We start from the raw sequence: 21,181 nt of genomic DNA, 5'->3' as shown, positions 1-21,181 counted from the left end.
GGTCGGAGTCACAGTTAGACCGTTATGATCAACGAGTCCAAACGCCAGGCTCTGTGAGGGGGTTGGAGTTGCATCCACGCCCTTGGAAAAAGTCATTTATACGTCTGTAACGGCAGCATTGATGCAGAAACAGGACGATGACACTTTACGACATCTTTTCTAGTGACGTTTGTGCATATTAAAAAAAAAAACAAGACATAAAAACACAATCTGCACACATTAAAAAAGGCCCTTTCAGATATGTTAAACAGGATTTATGTGTCATGTGTATTGTTATCCGTGTGCATGTATATATATATATATATATATAGAGATACTGTACAGTAGGTGTACGCACACATTCATTTATTTATATAGATGTATTTACAAGTTCAAAATGTGTGTGTATGCACGTGTGTATCATGTTTTTTTATATCTATTCCTATACAGATACATAGATTCATACTAGTGGTACTGTTGTGCTCTACACAATGGTTTTGACACGTCGAATGAATGAATAAATGAAATGGCCGAGGAAGAAGAGGACAGCTATTGGACTGGGCTGTCTGCAGGGAATAGGAGGAGAAGAGAAATAAAGAAAAAGTGCCTATACTGTTGCGTACTTTAAGACGATGCACAAAGGATGAGACAAAATGACAACAAAAAAAAACAAACACCCTATTTATTGTTTATCCTCAATGCCAGAAATGCTTTTTATTTTTTTATTTTTTTAAAAGAAGAAATGACATCACCATGATGAAGCGTTCTAACTTTCTCTGGAGATGCAAAAACACAGCCACTCGCTGGAAACAAGTCTCCGCTACGGATGAAACAGGATGAATTGGTGCATTCACACATGTTTGAGTGCTGACGTGTGCGTTGGAAAGCGCCTGCTGTGGCGGCTCTGACTCAGCTTCTCTCACGGGCCTCACAAGCAGCTGACTGTTTTATTACCTAATCCAGTTCTGGAGATGTATCAGACTCATAATCTGATATTCCCTAAATGAATCCCTAACTTCGCCATCAGAACTGCAGCTTGCAGGTCACATCAATGCTAAAGGAAGTCCTCAAAGCACCTCTGGTACGTATGTTTTCATTAATGCTACAACTGCTCCAATGCACCAATAGCTTTGATATTTTTTAGTTTAAAAAGGTGGTGTGTTTTCATTAAAAGTTTGTAGCACTTTAACGTCTACCAGAACCTCGCCTGGTGAAAAGAGCCGCAGGCAGAAGCCAGAATCGAATACCTCCCGGCACCTTCAACATATCTGGCTGGACACTGGGACTAATTGAAGTGAAGCAAATCCCTCAGAGACGACGTCTTTTGACATGAGAAGCGAAGCTGGCTGATGGAGAGCAGGGAGGAGAAAATAAGGCATCCGATCTATTGTTTTCTCCTTTTAAATTCCAATCAGCCGCACCTCCCATCTGTATTTCCCAGATGAAATCATTCCACTTGACCAGAAAATATCTTTTTTTTTGTTTTCAGTTTATTATTCAGATTTTGTTCTGACAATTTAAAACACATTAGGCACATGGGGCTATAACGTACCAACAACGCAACTTGACCTCTTTGAAAACAGAGTGAAATACCCTTAGAGCCAGCGTCAGGACCACGAGAGACAAAGACACAAGACGGCGAATAGAAAACAGGGTTTTTAAGCTCAGTGCACAAATGCAAAGCATCAGGACTCTGCTGATTTATTGCTTTGCATAGCGACCCACCACCTCCCACCGTGGCGAATAAAAACGGATAGAAAACCTGACTGAACTGCATTTGTACAGAGCCAAAGGGTTCTTATCCCCCAATTAGAGCAAATAAGGTGAAATACAAAAACAACCAATGCAGCTTTACTTAGTGTAAAACGATGTGCATTCGAGTACTTTGAAGTGATAAAGATCCTACAACAAAAATGACAGGCTGTTGGTTATTTATAGCCATTTTAAGCATGCTGCGGAAAAGCTTCAGCATAACCAAATAACTGAAGTTCAGGCTGCCAACAGGAAAGGCAGAAAAACTGAAGATTGATGTCAACAAACATGGGGATCCAAAATCTCTCTTTAAGGCAATAAGTTAAAGATAAAAATGGCACTTTTGCAGGTTTTAGAAACAGAAAAAGGCCCTAAACCTAACGGAATTTTGTAAACAAAAATCAAAATAAGAATAATAATTACACTGTCCCCAGGTATGAAAAGGTTATTTCTTCCTTCCATATAAAATATCCCACAATTATTCAATTCACCTTGTTTTTTGTTCTGAATTTGCTCAAACTGCTACATTGTAATTGGCGTTCATACATTTTTTCTGTTATATAGTCAGAGCATTGTATTGCATCACAGAAATTAAACACGATGTAAAAACTGAAGGGTTTGAAGGGTAAACGCTCTACCTTTTCACGTGTTTTTGTACATAATAGTCAAATCAGCTATTGAATACAAATGAGGTGTATTTTCTGATGGCAACTATGAGTGGACCAGTTTGATTCCGTGTCCAGTGTCCAGCACGGCTGGAGGGAACCAGGCGAGTTTGCACCTCCTGAAACAGCGCAGAAACACGCAGCACAGCCAGAGCAGGTTGAGGCCACAGCACCAGTTGGACAGGTGCACCAGGGGATATATGGCCTTGGGAAAGTGGGTCTCCCAGTGCTTGGCCACGTCACTTCCGGTGGGAAGGTGGAGCGTGTAGTCGCTCCAGCGCTTGGACACGCCGTACATGGCTGTTACGGCCCGTCCCTTTTCGGACCAATGGTTGTCACTGTTTGGTTTGCAGTTGAACTCCACCCATTCTGAAGTGAAGTCCCCGAGCAAAGGGGTGTCCCCAGATTCCGGGTCCAGGTTGAAGGGGGGCAACTCGGCCCCCTGCACCGCCACAAAGATGCCGTCCACCTTGCGCACTTCCTTAATCCACGGCACCGAGTTCTCCGTGTCCAGAACGATGATGAGGCGGGAGCAGTGGTCGGCGTTCTTCTCCTTCCACATCTCCAGCAACTGGCCAAGATGGAGACTCTCGCCTCCTGCGGCAAAAGAGATACGACTGCTGAGGACACGGGACATTTTAGGGACACTGCTGCGTCATTATGAGCAGAGGTGTCAAAAGTATTCACATTCATTACTCAGGTAGAAGTATAGATACTAGAGTTTAACAATACTCCTGCAGAAGTTGAAGTATCAACTCAAGTTTTTTACTCAAGTAAAAGTATAAAAGTACTGGTTTCAAAACTACTTAAAGTATAAAAGTAAAAGTAATGTAAGGGGGAAAAAAGCTATTAAGGACAAAAGCCATTGAAAATGAATGCATCTTAGTATAATGCAAATATATTAAAGAACCATGTATGTGTACTATTGAGCATTAACATGTGTTTCAGAGAGCAGGAGATATGATGACTAGTTGCCTATAAGTATTGTAATGGTGCAAAAAGTCAAACTTCAGAGGCATGTTATCATTTATCCTAACCTTTATTGGAATCTACATCCAAATTTAGTTGCAGGAATCTGAGGGAACGGATGTAAGAACAAAACTGGACAAGAACATCTGAGCCACAACCAAATTCCCTCTATCCAGACGGAGCAATTTAACCGGATAGTTTTTTTTTAAAGGCCGAAATGAAATATAGTAACGAGGCTGTTTTTAAAATGTAAGGAGTAAAAAGTACAGATAATTGCGTGAAAATTTAAGGAGTAAAAGTAAAAGGTAACGAAGTATTTTTACTTTGTTACTTGACACCTCTGATTATGAGCTGCAGCCGTGGTGATCAACAGTTGCACTTCTGTGAAAGATCTTTTCATAATTGGGGAACCGGACAACCCCACCTTTTCAGCAAAGGTGTACAATTATCCACAGCCTGAAAGTGTCGCTTCGAGATGGTGACTCAGAAAAGAGATTATCTTTTTCAAAAAGGAAATTGTTTCTGCACCCTGTTTACAGTTACACACAGAGATAATACATAAAGTAATCTCTGCACAGAGGAGCTGGAAGTGACACGGCGTTAACCTGCTGCGATTCTCATTTCGTTTCGGAGGGAATGCTTGTCGGCCCGGTCTGCAACTCTCAAAAAAATCCTCCCTGCTGGATTCAAACTTCTGATAGAGAGGTTCGCAGCGGCTTTACCTCTTATGTCGAGCTTGTCTGATCTGTGTAAATGAACCTGATGGACTGAAAATAAAAAGGGATGCAAAAAGAAGTGTAATGCATTTGAATTTCATGCAGAATACAGTTTCTGCCTGATGCCGACACACAGAGAACTTCACTTTTGTACCGACATGTTGTGCTTTATCTCTGGTTTAGTAGTTATGAAATGTCTGACTGAGAAAAGACTTAAAGGCACACGAAAAATACACAATAAAGAGAATTATAACTTAGCAACAATTGTTCAGCCTACTTATCGTTTTTGCACCACTAGAAGAATTGTGGTATGGGAAAGGAAACCCTTTGCTTCTTGGGATTCCCGTTCTCCATTCCTTACTCTCTCATTGGCTTGTAGCTCCAATGGAGATTCAGTGACGCCACCATCATCAGCAGTTGGAATTTGCTCAGCAAATTGGGCCTACAATCAAGTAGTGTAAAAAGAGCCTAAACTGTCTTTTCAGGGTTGTATTCTCTCTCGATCCAACACGCAGCTGGAGCAAACGCAAGTCATTTTCATGTCTATAGGTAGCCCAACTGCTACAATCATTTATATAGCCTCTAGTGGGAGAAAGTGGGATTTCACATTTGAGTTTTTACTATGTTTTCGAACCTTTCCTCCCTTGAACCCCTTCAGAAGAAGAAACATTTGGCCATTTGTGAGATGCTGAAAACTATAATAATGGGAAGATTACTTTACATCGTTTTTAGTGATTTAATTGAACTACAGGCACAGGCTAATATGCAGTAAAGCAGCACTCCTGGGCAGCAGATCGCCCACAATAGTTCCTTTGTAATATTTGACGCTCACGTCGTGCTGAGGTTAAATTAAAAGTGTGAAATTTGGGTTGAAAAAGTAAAAATGTACACGTCACTGCAACGCATCTCTTTTTAACACGGGGCCTGATGTTTGTTACGGTTCGGGCTCAACGTCCAGCTTAGATCTGTTGTGTTTTCAGAGATTGTGGAGCAGAAAAGCCGACATCACAGTTGCAGAGAAGCGCCAGTGGCCAGTTCACTGCCAGCTCTGTCTATCCCTCTCTCTGCCTAATCACCACGGAAACACAGTTTGTTCTGTGAACAAACTGTCAACATACAAAAACTTGAAAAGATCTGAATTTACAGGACTGATCGCTTTCCAAGAAGGTAAAGGGATAAAAAGTGACGTTATGTAAGCGTGTGGTTCTCACCAGTCAAAGACCAAGCCCCGGAGCCTTTTTTTGCGTGTCCACTGTAGAAAATCAAATACGTATCGTGACGTGGCCCGTCTGCCGTCCGAAGGTCCAGAAAGTTGCACAGCTTGGTCTGCGCAGCCTCCATGGTCACACCGCTGGTGGAGTAGTCGCAGCCGAACGTCTGGATCATGTGGTGGGAGAAGAGGCGCTGCATGTTGTTCAGCATGGCTGTGGAGCGCATGTTCAACTCCTGGACATGCTCAGGTGGTAAGAGGGCGGGCTGGCCGCCGGCACTGGACAGGAGAGAAAGATGACACTCCGTGAGAAAACCGCCGTTGTTTGTCTTTTTTATCTTCTCAAAGAAAGACTGAAGTGAGGCAGCGTGTCAGACGCAGGGGTGGAAGAGAGACGAGGGACACAACAAAACGAGAGATGAATGACTGAGGTTCTTTTTGGAGTTTTTTTTTTTTTAAGCGAGAGAGAGATGGATTGACATTCGGGGGTGGAGGAGTTGTCTCCAACACCGATGTGAGAGACGGATAGGACAGGATAAGAGGACATGGGGAATAGGCAGAGAGGTGGGGGATAACTCCAGAACGAAATAACATTACCCTCAAAGATGAGCATGAAATGGAGAATAAGAGTTAAGAAAAATAGCAAACATCTAGAGGAATCAGACTGAAGAATAACAATAACCGAGTCACAAACAGAAAGCTAAAGAACTTTGTTGTGGTTCATTTCTCATCGGAACCCGACTGGTGGAAAGTTTCTTGTTTCTTGTGAACGTGTGAGATGTTTTGTTCACATGAGAATTGAGGCTGCATCGTAACTGTTTGATACAGTTTAATATTGTTTGGACCTTATTTAATTAAGATAGCTTCTTTCTTCCCTCTCACAGCACCAACAAGTCTGCACAGAGTGACACTTTTGATTAAACAGGAAACAGGAAGTACCCATGAAGCTTAAATTGGCTTCCAATTTATAACCTCACAGTTTGCCATGACTGAGACCCCCCCCCTCTCTGGTCATCCCACTGCTGCTTCCACACGCCTGCGTTCCCCCCCCCCACCCCCTTTGGTCATCCCTCTGTTGCTTCCACATGCCTGCGTGGATGTCTGCTGTGCTGCCGACGTCCCCAACCACCCCAGTCTGGCCTTCGGCAGGAGGGTCCCCCCTTATGAGCCTGGTCCTGCTCAAGGTTTCTTCCCTCCTTTTCTCCCACTAGGGGAGTTTTTACCTGCCATTGTTTATGTAATAATTGCTCGGGGTCATGTTCTGGGTCTCTGGAAATTGCCTAGAAACAACTTTTGTTGTATTAGATGCTATATAAATAAAATTGATTGAATTGAATTTCCCTGGTCTTTTATAGATGTTTCTATTGTCTCTGTGCTTTTACTTCTGTTTTTTTTTTTAGTTTAGTTTATTTCGGTCATGACATCACAAAAAAAGAATAAAAAGACAAACATCAAAATAGCTTCAAAATTAAAAATAAAATTAAAGCTGTAAGCAGTGATGAACGGGCCCTCGCACCCTTGTGCACCAGGCATGCTGCAGTGGAAGCGCTTGTATAACTTGCATGTAGATTCTTCAGGCCTGGACATTTAGCGGATGACACCAGCCACGACTCTCTATATCAAATCATTCAAAGGTTATGGCAGAAAATCGGAACTATGACATATCGACCAATCAGAAGAAGGGGCGGGGCTAATTCAGGCCAATGAAGGTCAAGGAATCAATACAGAGTCCGATGACACCACCCACATGTCTTTTTCACAACCCGTTCAAAAGTTATGGCAGAGAAAAGTTTTCTAGGGGGCGCTGTTGAGCCGTTAGGCCAAGCTCATTATTGCAAACCATGAAATATCAAATGTATCACCAGGCCTGGCTTGCATGCAAAATTTGGTGACTTTTGGAGAACTATCAAATATGGACCAATCGGATGAAGGGGGGCGCGCTTTTTGGCGTCTAGCGTCGCCACGGTAATGCTTTTGAAAGAGAAAAGTAATGCGCGTCGTCGCAGGGTGGAGACGCACATTTTGTATAACACACCTGGGTGCACGTTACGGTTCGGGTAAGAAGCGGCTGAAGAAATGGCATAAATTTCGCCAAAATTACACGATTAATTCAAAATGGCCGACTTCCTGTTCGGTTTCGGCCATGGCGCCAAGAGAAGGGCTGGCTTGCGTGCAAAATTTGGTGACTTTTGGGGCACGTTTAGGGGGGCAAAAAGGCCCTCCTTTCGTCGGAAGAATAAAGAAGAAAGAAAGAATTCCTACAGATATAATAGGGCCTTCGCACTGTAAGTGCTCGGGCCCTAAAAAACAGCAGAGGCTGCAGACTGTGTACCTTTAGCCTCTTGCTGTTTTAAATGTTGGCTTGAGTCGCTTTCTTTACTGATCTGTACTCACAGTGGAAAACTACCACATTATTCCCACAGTAATCGTTTTCTGGCTTGCTAGCCAGAAAAATAATATGATTTCTAAGCTTTTAATTTGATGCATTTGACTTTCAGGCTGTGCATATGATGCCAATCACCAGCCTATCAATTGCTGCATCTCTACATCTATTTTAACATTAAATATGCTCCCCAACATTAACTATGTAGCCTTGAACATCCTTCTCGGGTGGTTTCACAACCTTTCTTGATCAAAACATCTTACATGGCGACCAGATAAATGATGGACAACAAGACGCTCAAGAGCCGTATGAGGGATGAGTGGATCATTATTTTTCATAAGTCTTAATTTACCCCCAAACAGTTTAAGAATCAACTCCAGCATATGAACAGGAGAGACAGCTGAAGTCAAAGTGATTTCATAAAAGACCTATGGATGCATGTGGCACTCAATCTCTAACCAGAACCTGATGAGGGACACACAGCAAGTCAAGACTATCTGCTTTTCAGTGCAGCCATATATTTTCTTTTAATCTCCGGGTTTGATGTTATTCATGGCCATGCAGATGGAAAAGTTATACTTTGCATTTAGACACATCTGCATACATCAGCCATCATATTATGCCCTGTGCAGCCACTATAAAGTGCAGCTTTACCCTGGCAAAAAAGGAGGGGAGTCATCAAATGTGGATGCAAGAGGATTGAATTTATTTTCTCCACTTAAAAAAAACCCAACTATATTTCAAGAAGTTATGTCAAAAACTTCAACACTCGCATCCGCAGAGCCTGAGAATACTTTTTCCTTTTTTTTTGTGCTATTTGAGAATATTTTCTGTCCTTTTGCAAAACCCAACAGACTTCAAATTTTGAAGCAATAATGACATAATTCAATATCACACACAGCCTGCAATGGAGATGTATTATACTTGTTCAGAAAATGACACACTGCAACCTGTGCCTGACTTGGGGAGCTCACATTCCTCTAAACTCATTTCATCTTTTCAGATCTCATGGTGCCCATGGAAGAAAAAGCTTCCACTTTGACATTCTGACCACATCTTCCCCTGTGACACTCTCTCTTTTAACTTTAACAAAAAAAAAACACACTCTTTTCTAGCTGAATTCTCCCTGAGCTCCACCTCTCCCTCCTCTTATTCACATTTCCTCCCCCTTCTCTGTTCTGTCCCCTTTTTTGCTGGTACCTCCATCTATCGCCAGTCTTTACAACCTCAGCTCTCACCTTGTGTTTTTCTTCCTGTATTATTATTTTTTAACTCTACCCGTTAAACCCTGCCGGCATCCCCCCACACCCCCCCCCCATCTCTCTGATCTCCCAGAGGGGATGCTGTTATTACGAAAACATGATCTGCAGCCATCAAACAGCCGATTATACTTTGCTGCATTCTCATCATGCACTCGGTCCTCCCTATGGATCCTGCAGATACCGCCTCGCATACAGAGCGCCCATAGTTCCAATAAGACATGGACTTGCATTGAAAAATCAGCTGGAGAGTTAAACAGTAGTAAGACTGCATGTCGTATGAATGCTAAATCACCACTGAGGAGTCAGAAATACATATACTGTAGTGGAGAAAATACTTCCATCAAATGAGGACAGATTTCAAGACAGTTGAGGTGCCCTTGTGTATGGAAACACTACAGTTGATCTCATGGTTAGTTTGAACTGTTTAGGAGGAACAGATAGTAATTCAGAACAGATAGTAATTCAGACCCCCCCCCCCCAAAAAAAAAAAAAAAAAGTGCTTTTGTATCCTGTACAAGCTCAACTACATCAATGCTTAATTTTTCTGGTGCATATGATTAATTAAGAGGTAATTTTCTTGTTATGAAGGTCTGAAACTAATGTTAAACATTTACAAGACGAGAGCTGAAAAAAATAATTGGATCTTAAACAACCATTTATTTTGATAATTAACCATCATGGTGAACATGAGCAAACATTTCTGCTCTTGTAAAATTTGCAGGGAACAAAAGAAATCTTGAAAAAGCACCATCTGCAGCTGTGCGAACAGCTGACTGATGGGTTTTACTTTAAAAAAAGCAAAACTTGCCAACAGTTTATTCTCTACAATAAGGTTAAGATGAAGGGTTCTAATTCGAGCGTGATTCAGTGCAAAAATAACCTCCCTGCCCAAGCTGAAGTGCAGAGTTGTTACAATGTCAAAACGGGTGGAAAAAAAACATCTACTGCAGAAGAAACAGACTGTACTGAGTCTGCATCTTTGTTCCCCAATTAATTTAATATATACATGTTTCAGAAGGGAAATAAGGTATATTTTTACTCATATTCACATATATTTCAGGTTTTAGGTTATTCTCCCACTCAGCACTGTTGGAGTCTGATAGAGACGGCTTTCAAGCCCGTTTCAAGCATCACGCCTGACATCTCATTCCTGGCCAGAGCTATTCAAACCCAGGGTGGCGATTAGTTTCCTTGGGAAGGAAATTGTGACTGATTGCTCTGAAAAGAGGCAGCAATAATGTCCTGTGGTTCAGTAATATGCGGCATATTTTTTGCAATCATGACAGAGTAGGTTATTTTTCCACCTTATACTGACATTATATAGATCAAATTATTTGACAAAGAAAAAAAAACATTATAAATGCTGATTACTTTAGAGTTTCAATATGTAGGAACAAATATACATAACTTTTTGTCTAACTTATTTCGTAAGGGGCACCACGAAGGTGGGTGGTGAGTACTATAGCATCATAACAAATAGGCCTCCACTTCCCTGATTAGGGGGCGGTTTTTGTGTGGCCTGTGTGTCCTTTTTTTTAGGATTGCGTGGGTTTTCCACAGGTACTCCAACTTCCTCTTACAGTAAAAACCCCACTGAAGTTTTGTTGGAGATTCTAAGAAGTCTGTACAATTGTGAGTGTGAGCATTTATGTTGTTTTGCCTCAATCTGTGATGGTGCTGTCCAGGGTGCTACCCACTCGTCAACGTCTGATAGCTGAAATAAGATCCAGCCCACTTTGTGCCCGGGAGGGAGGGAGGGAGGGAGGGAGGGAGGGACGTACGGATGGAGGGATGGATGGATCATTTAAAAAGAATGAAATCCAAACCTCTTTTCATTTCAGTTTCTATCCTGTTTGGAGCATTTGCTCCAAATATTTCAATTTCTAATGTTTGGTGATTTAGGATGGATTTTTTGGCATCTTGACTTTTAGTCGGCTGTAAAAAGTATCAAGAAATGAGGGAGGAAAAACTTGGGATGAGATATCCAAGTATTGCATCTGTCTACGTCCGGCCGGAGAAGCCCCACCCTGTCTGGTGAAAAGAAGCTGCTCAGTCCTCAGGTTTAGAAGGAGACCTGAGCTCAGTGCAGGGCCTCCCGGGGTTGGCAGAGGGAGCAATGCCCAGGACTGACTTAGGTAGGAGCACTGGGTGATAAAAATGGGGAAAGAAAAATCGGGAATAAAAATTTGAAAAATAAAAAAAATTAAAAAGCAGTCCAACCATGGATCTTTCCCATCCAATTAAACTTTTGAAAAATGACATATTTAGAACATTTCTTGTGTTCTTTTTGTGTTTGAGAGCACATTTTTGAGTGTCTGAAGTGACAACCAACTCAAAACCTCTGACACAACACAATTCAGTCACTCTGTGGCTGCTTATGTTTGAAAAGATCTCAAATGTCTTTCTTTCCACCCAACTTCACATCAGGCTATATCTGCTGTGCCTCCAACGTATTTAGGGCAAAGATGTAACACGGATTTTAAAAAAGAGAAGAAGGTACACCCCATTGAAGGAGGGAAGTGGTAGGGGCTGAAAGTTACGTATCTGGATTAAGATGCATCAAAGACATTTCTTTAAGACCTCGGAAAATTGTGTACGATTATAAAAAAACAAAATAAAATTGTAAACCCAGCAGAGACGGCATCAGTACCTGCTGTAAGAGGTAGGTATGACCAGTGCGTAGCCAACACAGGTTCCCCCGAGGCAGCTGCCCAGCTCATGGAACAAGCTGTAGGTCAGAGACTCCAACGGCAGCACGATCATCAAAGCACTGAGGAAGAGACCGCTGGAGGCCTGCGGAAGTCCAAACAATCAGAGTCACTTTCAGTTATACCGTAACCACTGACCCCACCCGTTGAAAAAACACTGGACACTGTGCCATTTTAAAACAAACAAAACCTAACTAAATAAAGGAAGAATGGTAGCATCCAATACATTATACGTGTATGTCTAAAAAAGGGGATCAGTGCCTTTGATTGCCGTCTTGAATTTTATTGAATAAAAACTGTATAATCTTTTAGTGTCAAACTCAGTTGTCTCAGCCTAAACAAGCACAGAATCAAGAAAAGACAGTTATCCATGTAAGCAGCTTTAGCTTCTGCAGAACAATGAATATATCAGGATCTGAAAAGACAATCTGCATGAGTATGGATCAATCAACCGCTTTTGTTTGGACACTTTGGGATAATTCCTTCAAATTATTTTCCTTAAGGACGTCACCTGGTTGGATGACTGATGTCCCCACAGAAAAATCATTCAAGGTTTTCCGACGACACTGAGCACATCCCAACCTATAATTACATTACTTGCTAACTCGCACATCTCGGATGATTAACTTAAGGAAGCATGCACAAGAGAGTCAGCACAGAAAAATCAATTAAGTCACTACATAAACAAACACGGGTCAAAGTCCGGTGGTAAAGTTCAGACCCCTTGAGCAATCAAGAGGAACAAAAGGCTTAGTTCAGTCCTTGATGCTTGTGCAAAAGCAACTGACGGCAGGCTTTTACTGTCATATGGCAGATTTATGTTGGGAGATTTAAATCTACGGTAGTTTGAGTTTGTACAGTGTAAGCAGGGTCACAAGGACTTCAATGTTGAAAATTATGACAGCTTTAATACTGAAAGATTTTACTGACCCTGTGTGATTAAAAATGGTGGACTTATACATTTACATATGGGAAATTGTGTTGTGAAATATAAGAGAAAAATGTATTTCATTCACTGATGGTGGATTAAAATGATCCCTACAAAAGGGCCAACACCCATGAAAAAATAAATGACTTTTAGATTTAGCTTAGCAAGTTGTAGCTGAAGTCCTGTTAGATAAAAAGATTAAAGTGAGGCTTGTCGCTGTTGCTGCTTTTTTACTTCTGAGTCCACAGGAGTAAAGCAAGTAAGGTCCGATATGAAATGAAAATCTCAAGTGCGGTTAACAGTTTTAAATGGATGCTACCGCACTAGTTTTTCATCCTAAAAAAAAAAGAGAATAAGGACTTACAATTCCCCTTCCATGTGATCAATGTCTGTATCCTTATACAGGAATATATATTAGGAAATCGTACATGTTTATTTCTAACTTATTGCTGCAGTATCTGCAATAACCTCAACATCTAGCTGTTCTTCTTTTGCAATAAAAAACTTTTTCTTTTTTTAGCCTATCATTGTATCTTTGTAAAGCTGTGGTAGGATTTTGCATGAAAGCAATTCAATGGCAGAACTATCTGCATATTATGAAAATGTTTAAAGGTTTTAGAAGGTCTCTTGAGATTAAACAAATATTAGAGCTTTTATTCCGGTTTAGAGTCTGCTGGAAGTCTGGGAGCATTTTACAGTGTGCTTTGATCAGCAGCTGGATTGTAAAAAGTTGAATCTTTTTCATCCAGGGTTCTGGCAGATTAAAAAGTATCAAACAAGTGACGTCCTTCTCCTACTTCCCTGCAACGTTGTGCAGTCTGAATTGTGCCCGATTGCTTGCTATCCTGACAACCGAACTGGATGCATTAACAGAATGCACGACTCTGACGGTGAAAGCTACCTTGAGAAGCAACTCATTTAAAACCCCTGTTCATCCTTAAAGTCAAACATCACCTGCACGGATGCCCAAAGTGAATCTATCAGGAAAAATTGCCAAAGGTAAAAAAAACAGATATATAAAAGAATAGTGATTAGGTGGTCTGCACCTTCCCGGGACTATTTCTGTGTTATTCTCTGAGTATTTGCGGGAACTGTTTTCCATTAAAACCTAGTAAAAATAGTGCATACATATATAGCGTCTCTTTTTTCAGCACAGCTTGAGACCCGCCTGTCTGCTGGAACCTTATTTATTCATTACTTAAAGCAGCAGAAGGATTCTCACAACACAAGTTTTCCAGGTAAAAATCTATCCATATGTGGCAAAAACAAAGTCTGGATCAATGTGTGTCCTCCACTGGCAGTGACATACATGCTAATGGCTTTGTGGCGGTCTAAAACTGCAGTGCCTTTTCACTGCCCGACTCTACTCGCTGTTTCTTATTGATCCAACTGATTGCGGCTCACTTGCGACAGTGATAAAAGGTCTGTTTTCTAAAAAGGGAACATCCAGGATAGTTCTGTTTAACAAAACATCGGGCTCATTAAAATCCCTTTAACTTTCAGATAGCAATAAATGAGACACAAAACTAGATGCTTGCACTGCAAATGTAAATAAATACAGTCTTACCAATAAATAAAAACATTGAAACTTTGCAGAATCATAATTGTGGTTCCGTGTAGCAAAGTGGAAGCATATTTTATACAATTTATTAGACATTTAAGATTTATTCTCCTTACTCCTCTGTGTTTTTATTGTCCTGCAGTATGAAAGCAGCCTTTAAAGTGCGACACACTCATATTTCTCACAGAATGAAAAATGATTTCCAGTACTTAAGAGTAAAGCTGTGGGAGGAGACGGTTATTCAGGAGAAACTCTGTGCTTTATAGAAATGCATTCAAAAGCTCACTTCAGAACATGAGTGCTTCTCTTCCGCAATCTCACAAAAATCGATATTCTGCTATTTAATCAATCCACACTTTCAAACATGTTTTCACACACTTTTTGAAAATAGACACAGTACTTACAAAATGAAACAGAATACAAAGGAAAAGGCAAGTCTTTTAAGTTGCATCTCCTCTTTTGTTCAAAAGGTTTTACATGTCAATATAAATTATAACAAATGATCTGGACTTGAAATTAGGACGCTACAACCTTCGATGAATAACAATGTGTGAAATATTATTAACTGAAGAAAAACTAAGTAAAAATGCAGAGATAATGTCTAGAAAATCAAATACACCCAAAAACAAAACCAAAGAAAAAATTATTGGACTAATTCACATCATAGCAGCAAGAAACAGTCCAACCTTCACGTCATCAATATTGAATTATATTCAACTCGATTCTACTCTACATTTTATTCAAGACTAAAACTTATAATAATTGTAATAATAATAGTAACAATGTCCAGATTTATAGTTAATATACACTAGCTGCTTTGTTGGTTTTATAATGTCCCTTTGACTACCCCTACTCCACATAACATTAATAGATCATTTTAGAAATAACCCCATTAGACAATGTTCAGTCTTCAGTGAGGGCTGATTGTGTAAACAAGAAGGCAGAAGAGCAGCATTATACATACACTTCAACGAATGTGAGGGTATGTATGTTTATACCATTGTGTCACCCCCGGTAGTCCAATAGTCTTAATTTTAGCCCGATCCTACACCTTCCTGTTTATTGACCAATAGTAGAGGAGCTGGACCAAGAAGGGCAGCCCTCTACCATTTGCATAATGAGGTCAGCTTTTTACTTTACCTGATGCAGAAATGCATCAAGAAAAGCAAAAAGAGGAGACAAGAAAATGCAAAAACAAAACATATACATTTCTGCTTCTATTCTTTTTAATTATGTCAGTTTTGGTCCTCCATGGTGGTGGTGTTTCACATCACTGACAATCTAATGTCCATTCAAGAAAAGCCTGCGTTCATCTACATGCTGTAAGCAAGCACAGATCTGATACCTGCAGAACCGTTTATTACATAAGAATTAAAGTATTATGTAAAGATTGCACTCTGTCAAAGAAATAAAATAATCTTTTGTCTATCATTTTTATCCTTCAGAATAAAAATGTAATGAATTAGTTTGTCTTCTAGAGCTTTACTCATTTATTAAAAAAAAGCCAGATAATGTGTTAAAAGTAAAAGCAGTTATAATGTTCTTATCTAGTATTGCACAGTACCATGAGAGCCCAGCAGGTCACCTCACGACTGAGGAAGAAAAAAGCCCTCGAGCCAAATGATGATGCCATCTCTCAGGTAGCTGTGTGGCTGATATCAGAATGGCTGCAGCAGAACAGAGTCAAGGTGTTACAAGTCCAGACCGCCACCTGGTCCAAATGCTGCAGCCAGTTCTGAAAAAAAGCTAAACCAATATCTGCAAACCTCAGAAGCCACAAACTAAAAGAAAAGGAGACAAAATTCCTCTCCTGAAATGTGGGAAAGCGGTAGAACCTAACAGAACAGGTTATTGCTGCTAAAACCAACTTTTGAATCAGGTGGCTTTTGCACTTTGGCATACATTTTCAATAAATAATAATACAAGCACGAGATAAAATCATGACATCATGTCGTGTGTTGTTGTTCATTTTAGGTGGTATTAAACTAATATAAAAGACATGGTAGATTTTTTTTTAAATGTCCAGATATGTAAGACATTAGAACTGAAATAAGAGTATTTTCTACATATTACTGTACAGAACTAAAAAAAAAAAACCCCACCAAAAAAGACATTCCTTAATCCATTTCGCACAAGCACGCCTAGGAGACTCCAACAAGGTAAATGTTTAATAAGGCTAAATAAGTTATTGCTGCTCCTCATGCAAGTAGATGAGGATATTAGAGTACTAATTAAATTCGTTTCACAAAAGAACAAAAATGCCTGAATTAAGGACGAAGCTACAAACTGCACAATGCCACAAGCCTTTATGTTAAATTCTCTTTTAATGTTTATGATACATTTCTAGAGGCGTATCCATGAAGCTGAAGGAGGATGAGTCAGATTCTGGCTCTCAGTATGATTCATGCAGAGATCCAGGAAGGTTTTCCTGATTCCTGACTCCAGCAGCCAACAGGTTTTTTTGTGTTTTTCTTTTCAGTAATACAGCATGGGAATAAGAATACTTGCAACACTGATAAATCTGACAATATTTACAGCAGAAATTGGAGAAAAAAAAAAAAAACATTAGTGGAAACTGTAAGATAAGCTCATGGATCTTACCTGCCAGGACACGGCCGCCAGTATCACCGTGGAGAGCAGGCAGAAGAACACCAGGCGTTCTGAAATGAGGCAGAAGTGGCGGATTCCTCGGGAGGCCATGACTTGGTCCAGACTCCTGCTACTTGACCGATGGGCCTTCCAGGCTTTCTGGCAGCCACTCAGCTTTGTGTGGAAGCCCCAAATTGTGATCAGCAAAATAACGTGACAGATGGCCCAAAAAAGCCCAAACAAGCAGAAGCCGGGGATGACCAGATACCACAGCTCCAAGTGGCCAAGCTGTTCAGAAAAACACAAGTTGAAATGAAACAAATTCATAAACTACCAAATAAGTATATGCAAATTTCTGTTGTAAAAAACTACTTTTTTGGGACTTGATTTTTTTCTTGGGAAGTGATTGGGTTTTTGGAGAATGGCGTTCATACCTTCAAGGCAGCAAAGACAAAGAAGGCCAGCTCAGTCACACACAGAGGAAACAGGGACAGCCGCCGCCACATGTTTCCAAGGGAGAGCACTGGCATCCAGCGCTCACTTGGCCCCAGCGCACTGAAGTAAACATCCATGACAGGCTCACAAAGTAGTCTGCCCAGGTAGCAGCCTAAGGCATAAGGGTTTGCTGGGAGGCCCAAGGCCTGGAAAAACACAAGCGAGGTAATCAAGGCAAAACCAATCAGGTTGGGGAAAGCTAGAAGAGATTTCATCCTCAAGTCCACAATCAGAACCCCGAGGGAAACTACCAAGCCTACTATGGCCACCGACTTGTGGAGAAGCATGCTAGTGCTGGCGATGCCAAATCCCAGGAGCTCCAGCCATTCAGCTGATTTTAACAAGGTGGGCTTGTAATGAACGGAGGTACAAATGCGCTCAGTCACGGCCCATACTCCTTTCATGACTACACTGGCTACAAGGAGATAGTTGGCGACCAGTTCTTTCACGTTGGACCCCAAAGTGGGACTGTTGAGAAAGCACAAAAGTCCAAGCAGAAAGCCGAACCACAAATGGTACAGGCTGAGGCTGGCTTCTTGCATCGCAAAGTAGTAGTGGAGGATGCTGGCAATCCCCAGGACGAAGAGGCCTAGGATGAAGATGACCAGAATCATCGATTCGTCTGTCACCTCCCAGCGGACATACATGCCAACGCAAACGGCCACAAGGAGGTTGATGGTGGACAGGTAACCCAGGCAGCACACAGATGTAAACACCTCCCCCTCCTTAGGTTCCTTCAGGGTCAGCTCCTCTTCCTCCTCCACCCGATCCATGGCTGATGGAAAATCAACTCATTCAGTGTGCAGGAAGTCTTTTTGCGTTTTAGTTTAGACTCCAGTCATCCTCTATAGACTTGCAGCTAGAGGCCTATGCCTCTTGATGATCATCTTCATGAATCAACCCCTGCGAACAAAAAATAAAATGCTGATATTAACAGGCATCCGTGACGTTATACAGTCCACCCTTATCCTTGTATCATAAAGGAGAAATCTGATCATTCAACAGCTACTAACCATATCTGTCAAGTCTCCCATTTTGGCCGGGAAACTACCGTATTTTACCCCTTTTTCCCACCGTCCTCCCGTATTAGTATTTTGGCGTAAATTACCCATTTTATAATATAAATATTTTTAAACTGCAAACTGAATTGTCACTAGCCGCGCGAGAACTGCCTCCTACTGTAGCCTGAGTGGCCGTTCTTTTGAATTGAATTGTCTTTATTTCGGTCTTGTACAAGTTATTTTACAAAACAAAATGAAAAAAGTAAAGTAAACATTGCTTTTGCCGAAAAGGTGTAGGCTGAAGCCGTAGCTTATAGTGCCTACCCTTTTTCTCTTGTGATCAGCTTAAATCTGAAACATTAGCATTAATCCGGGGAAACAATGCATAAAGAAGGACAAATATAAATAAGATAAAAATATAAAATTGACGTTTCACATTCTAGAATGTTTTTGATAATATACTTTATAGTTATAGTGTTTTATATTTATTTAGAATATTTTCTTTACACATTTTCTTGAACTTGTAGATAGAACTGCACATTTTTAGGTCGTTGTCACAACTATTCCATATTTCTCTTGCCTTACTTGATGTACATCTCTTTTTAATATTTGTTCTTGCTGTCGTCGTCTCAAACATGAGTTTCCCCCTCAGGTCATAGCGGGTTTCTTGTATTTGGAACAATTCCTGAATGCAGTTTGGAAGCAGTTTCTGCTGGGCTTTAAAGGCAAATAAAACAGTTTTCTGCTCTACTATATCATGGAATTTTAGAGTATTATATTTAATATTCTTCTCGCGAGGTTAGTGGCGACAATGGGAACAAACTTGGAACAACAAATCAGAGATGGATGGATGTAAACAGAGAAAATATATTTCTGACAAAAGAAAAAGACTTGGTGTAAATATCTCTAAAAATGGGAAACCAAATTCACTTTCCTAAAGAGGAGATACAGAAACATGCGTCTGTGTCATCAGTCATGAATGCCACAGAGCCACATAAGTGAAAATGACAAATTAAAAGAAAATGTAAATGTTTCACTTGAAGACAATCAATGCATATATAAAATGAAAATATTTAAAATAAATAAATGTGCTTTAATCCACTTTTGTGTTTTCCTTTTTCCTTTAGGCTCTATTATAGGAATTACATACATAGGAATGTCCACAGCATTTCAGTGTCAATACAGGTAGAACAAGGAGATTCTGAGCACATAATTGCAGTTTGTAAGAGGTTGACAGGTAGATATTCTAGATTTGTTGTAAACAGAGGTGTCAAGTTACAAAGTACAAATACTTTGTTACCTTACATAAGTAGAAATTTTGGTTATCTATACTTCACTGGAGTAATTATTTTTAAGACGACTTTTTACTTTTACTCCTTACATTTTCACACAATTATCTGTACTTTTTACTCCTTACATTTTAAAACCAGCCTCGTTACTCTATTTCATTTTGGCCTTTAAAAAAAACTATCCAGTTAAATTGCTCCATCCGGATAGAGTGAATTTGGTTGTGGTTGTTTCAGATGTTCTTGTCCAGTTTTGTTCTTACATCCGTTCCCTCAGATTCCTGCAACTAAACTTGGATGTACATTCCAATAAAGGTTAGGATAAATGATAACAGGCCTCTGAAGTTTGACTTTTTGAACCATTACAATACTTATAGGCAACTAGTCATCATATCTTCTGCTCTCTGAAACACATGTTAATGCTCAATAGTACACATATATGGTTATTTAATATATTTGCATTATACTAAGATGCATTCATTTTCAATGGCTTTTTCCCCCCCTTACATTACTTTTACTTTTATACTTTAAGTCGTTTTGAAACCAGTACTTTTATACTTTTACTTGAGTAAAAAACTTGAGTTGATACTTCAACTTCTACAGAAGTATTTTTAAACTCTAGTATCTATACTTCTACCTGAGTAATGCATGTGAATACTGAAGACACCTCTGGTTGTAAATCTTTTTTTAAATGTAAGATACTGGACCTCGATGGGCTGGTGGGACAGCGGTGGAAAATGTCCTGTATTTTTAAATCCAAAACTACTAACACCACCACAAAAACTAAGATCACTCAGTCTGCAACATTCCTGCATCACACCCACAGGCTGTTTACCAGTTCAGCTGATATTCTTGATTTATCACCAGTTTTAACTTTGCTTACGCACTACTTATGTCAAAAACTCCTCGATTAGAAATGTATTTTGCATATGAACGAGCTGGATTGCGACTTACAGGACCGAACAGCCGGTGATGAAAGTAAATACATGAAGTTGCTGTAGTTTGTGAGGATGTGGCACTGAAGCGCTGAGTTATTAGCCCCGTCTGCTCACTCTTCCCTCACGTTTAAAGAGTTTGTCATAAATAATTATAACGTTTCTAGCCGTCTTTACACTACAGCGGATGTGAAAACTGTGGAAAAAATAAATGTCCTGTCACATATATTTATATATTTGATTGTTGAGTGTTGCTTACATGTTTCGTTTACGGAAGCTGCGTTTCCGGGTTCCACACTACGGCGTCTCCGTGCTGCCAAAATAGTCAGGCGTTCGCTTTTCAGGCTGCATACTTATCCTTTGCTGGTTCTCAAATGTAAACTATATAAAAGAGCAAGTGACTAAATATATCATTGTTCTTATTGGTGAAATTGTATTGTCCAACATAAAAAGTTATAAATAATTACTATTAGAGAATAAGGCATTAGACACATTTATCAGAAATAATATTAAAAGTCATTTTTTAGCCTATTATTTTTAGACTTAATATGAATTCCCCAGTAATAAAATCCTTGATTTTGAATGTTCTACATTTCCAACTCTACAACTGCTGCCATCATGTGTTTTGTAAGTCAAGATAGACCCATTGAGGGTCAAGGTTAATCCATATTTACCTGTTTAGAGCTTCTTTCATTCTGAGAAAAAGCAAGACATCTAACAATCATTGGAACATCATAATTCA

General features: G+C 40.1%; 1 protein-coding gene across 2 annotated transcripts; it reads right to left on the bottom strand.

Moving 5' to 3' along the window:
* Positions 1-647: 647 nt before the first annotated feature.
* tmem168a (transmembrane protein 168a) lies at positions 648-20,743 on the bottom strand. 2 transcript variants are annotated; one of them, XM_061714711.1, is made up of 6 exons: positions 20,699-20,743; positions 17,157-18,120; positions 16,735-17,010; positions 11,587-11,729; positions 5,293-5,570; positions 648-2,993 (listed from the first exon to the last, which is right to left on the bottom strand). In XM_061714711.1, the coding sequence occupies exons 2-6, from the start codon at positions 17,988-17,990 to the stop codon at positions 2,443-2,445; spliced, it is 2,082 nt and encodes a 693-aa protein (XP_061570695.1). In that variant the 5' UTR covers positions 17,991-18,120; positions 20,699-20,743; the 3' UTR covers positions 648-2,442. The 2 variants fall into 2 exon arrangements, with proteins under 2 accessions (XP_061570695.1, XP_061570696.1); XM_061714712.1 differs by lacking the exon at positions 20,699-20,743 and adding an exon at positions 20,459-20,493.
* Between the last annotated feature and the right edge of the window lie 438 nt (positions 20,744-21,181).

The sequence above is a fragment of the Cololabis saira genome, chromosome 23 (genome assembly GCF_033807715.1).
Source record: "Cololabis saira isolate AMF1-May2022 chromosome 23, fColSai1.1, whole genome shotgun sequence".
Taxonomy (NCBI): Eukaryota; Metazoa; Chordata; class Actinopteri; order Beloniformes; family Belonidae; genus Cololabis; species Cololabis saira.
Note: the sequence above shows the minus strand (reverse complement) of the source record. Positions and strands in the feature narration are given on the sequence as shown.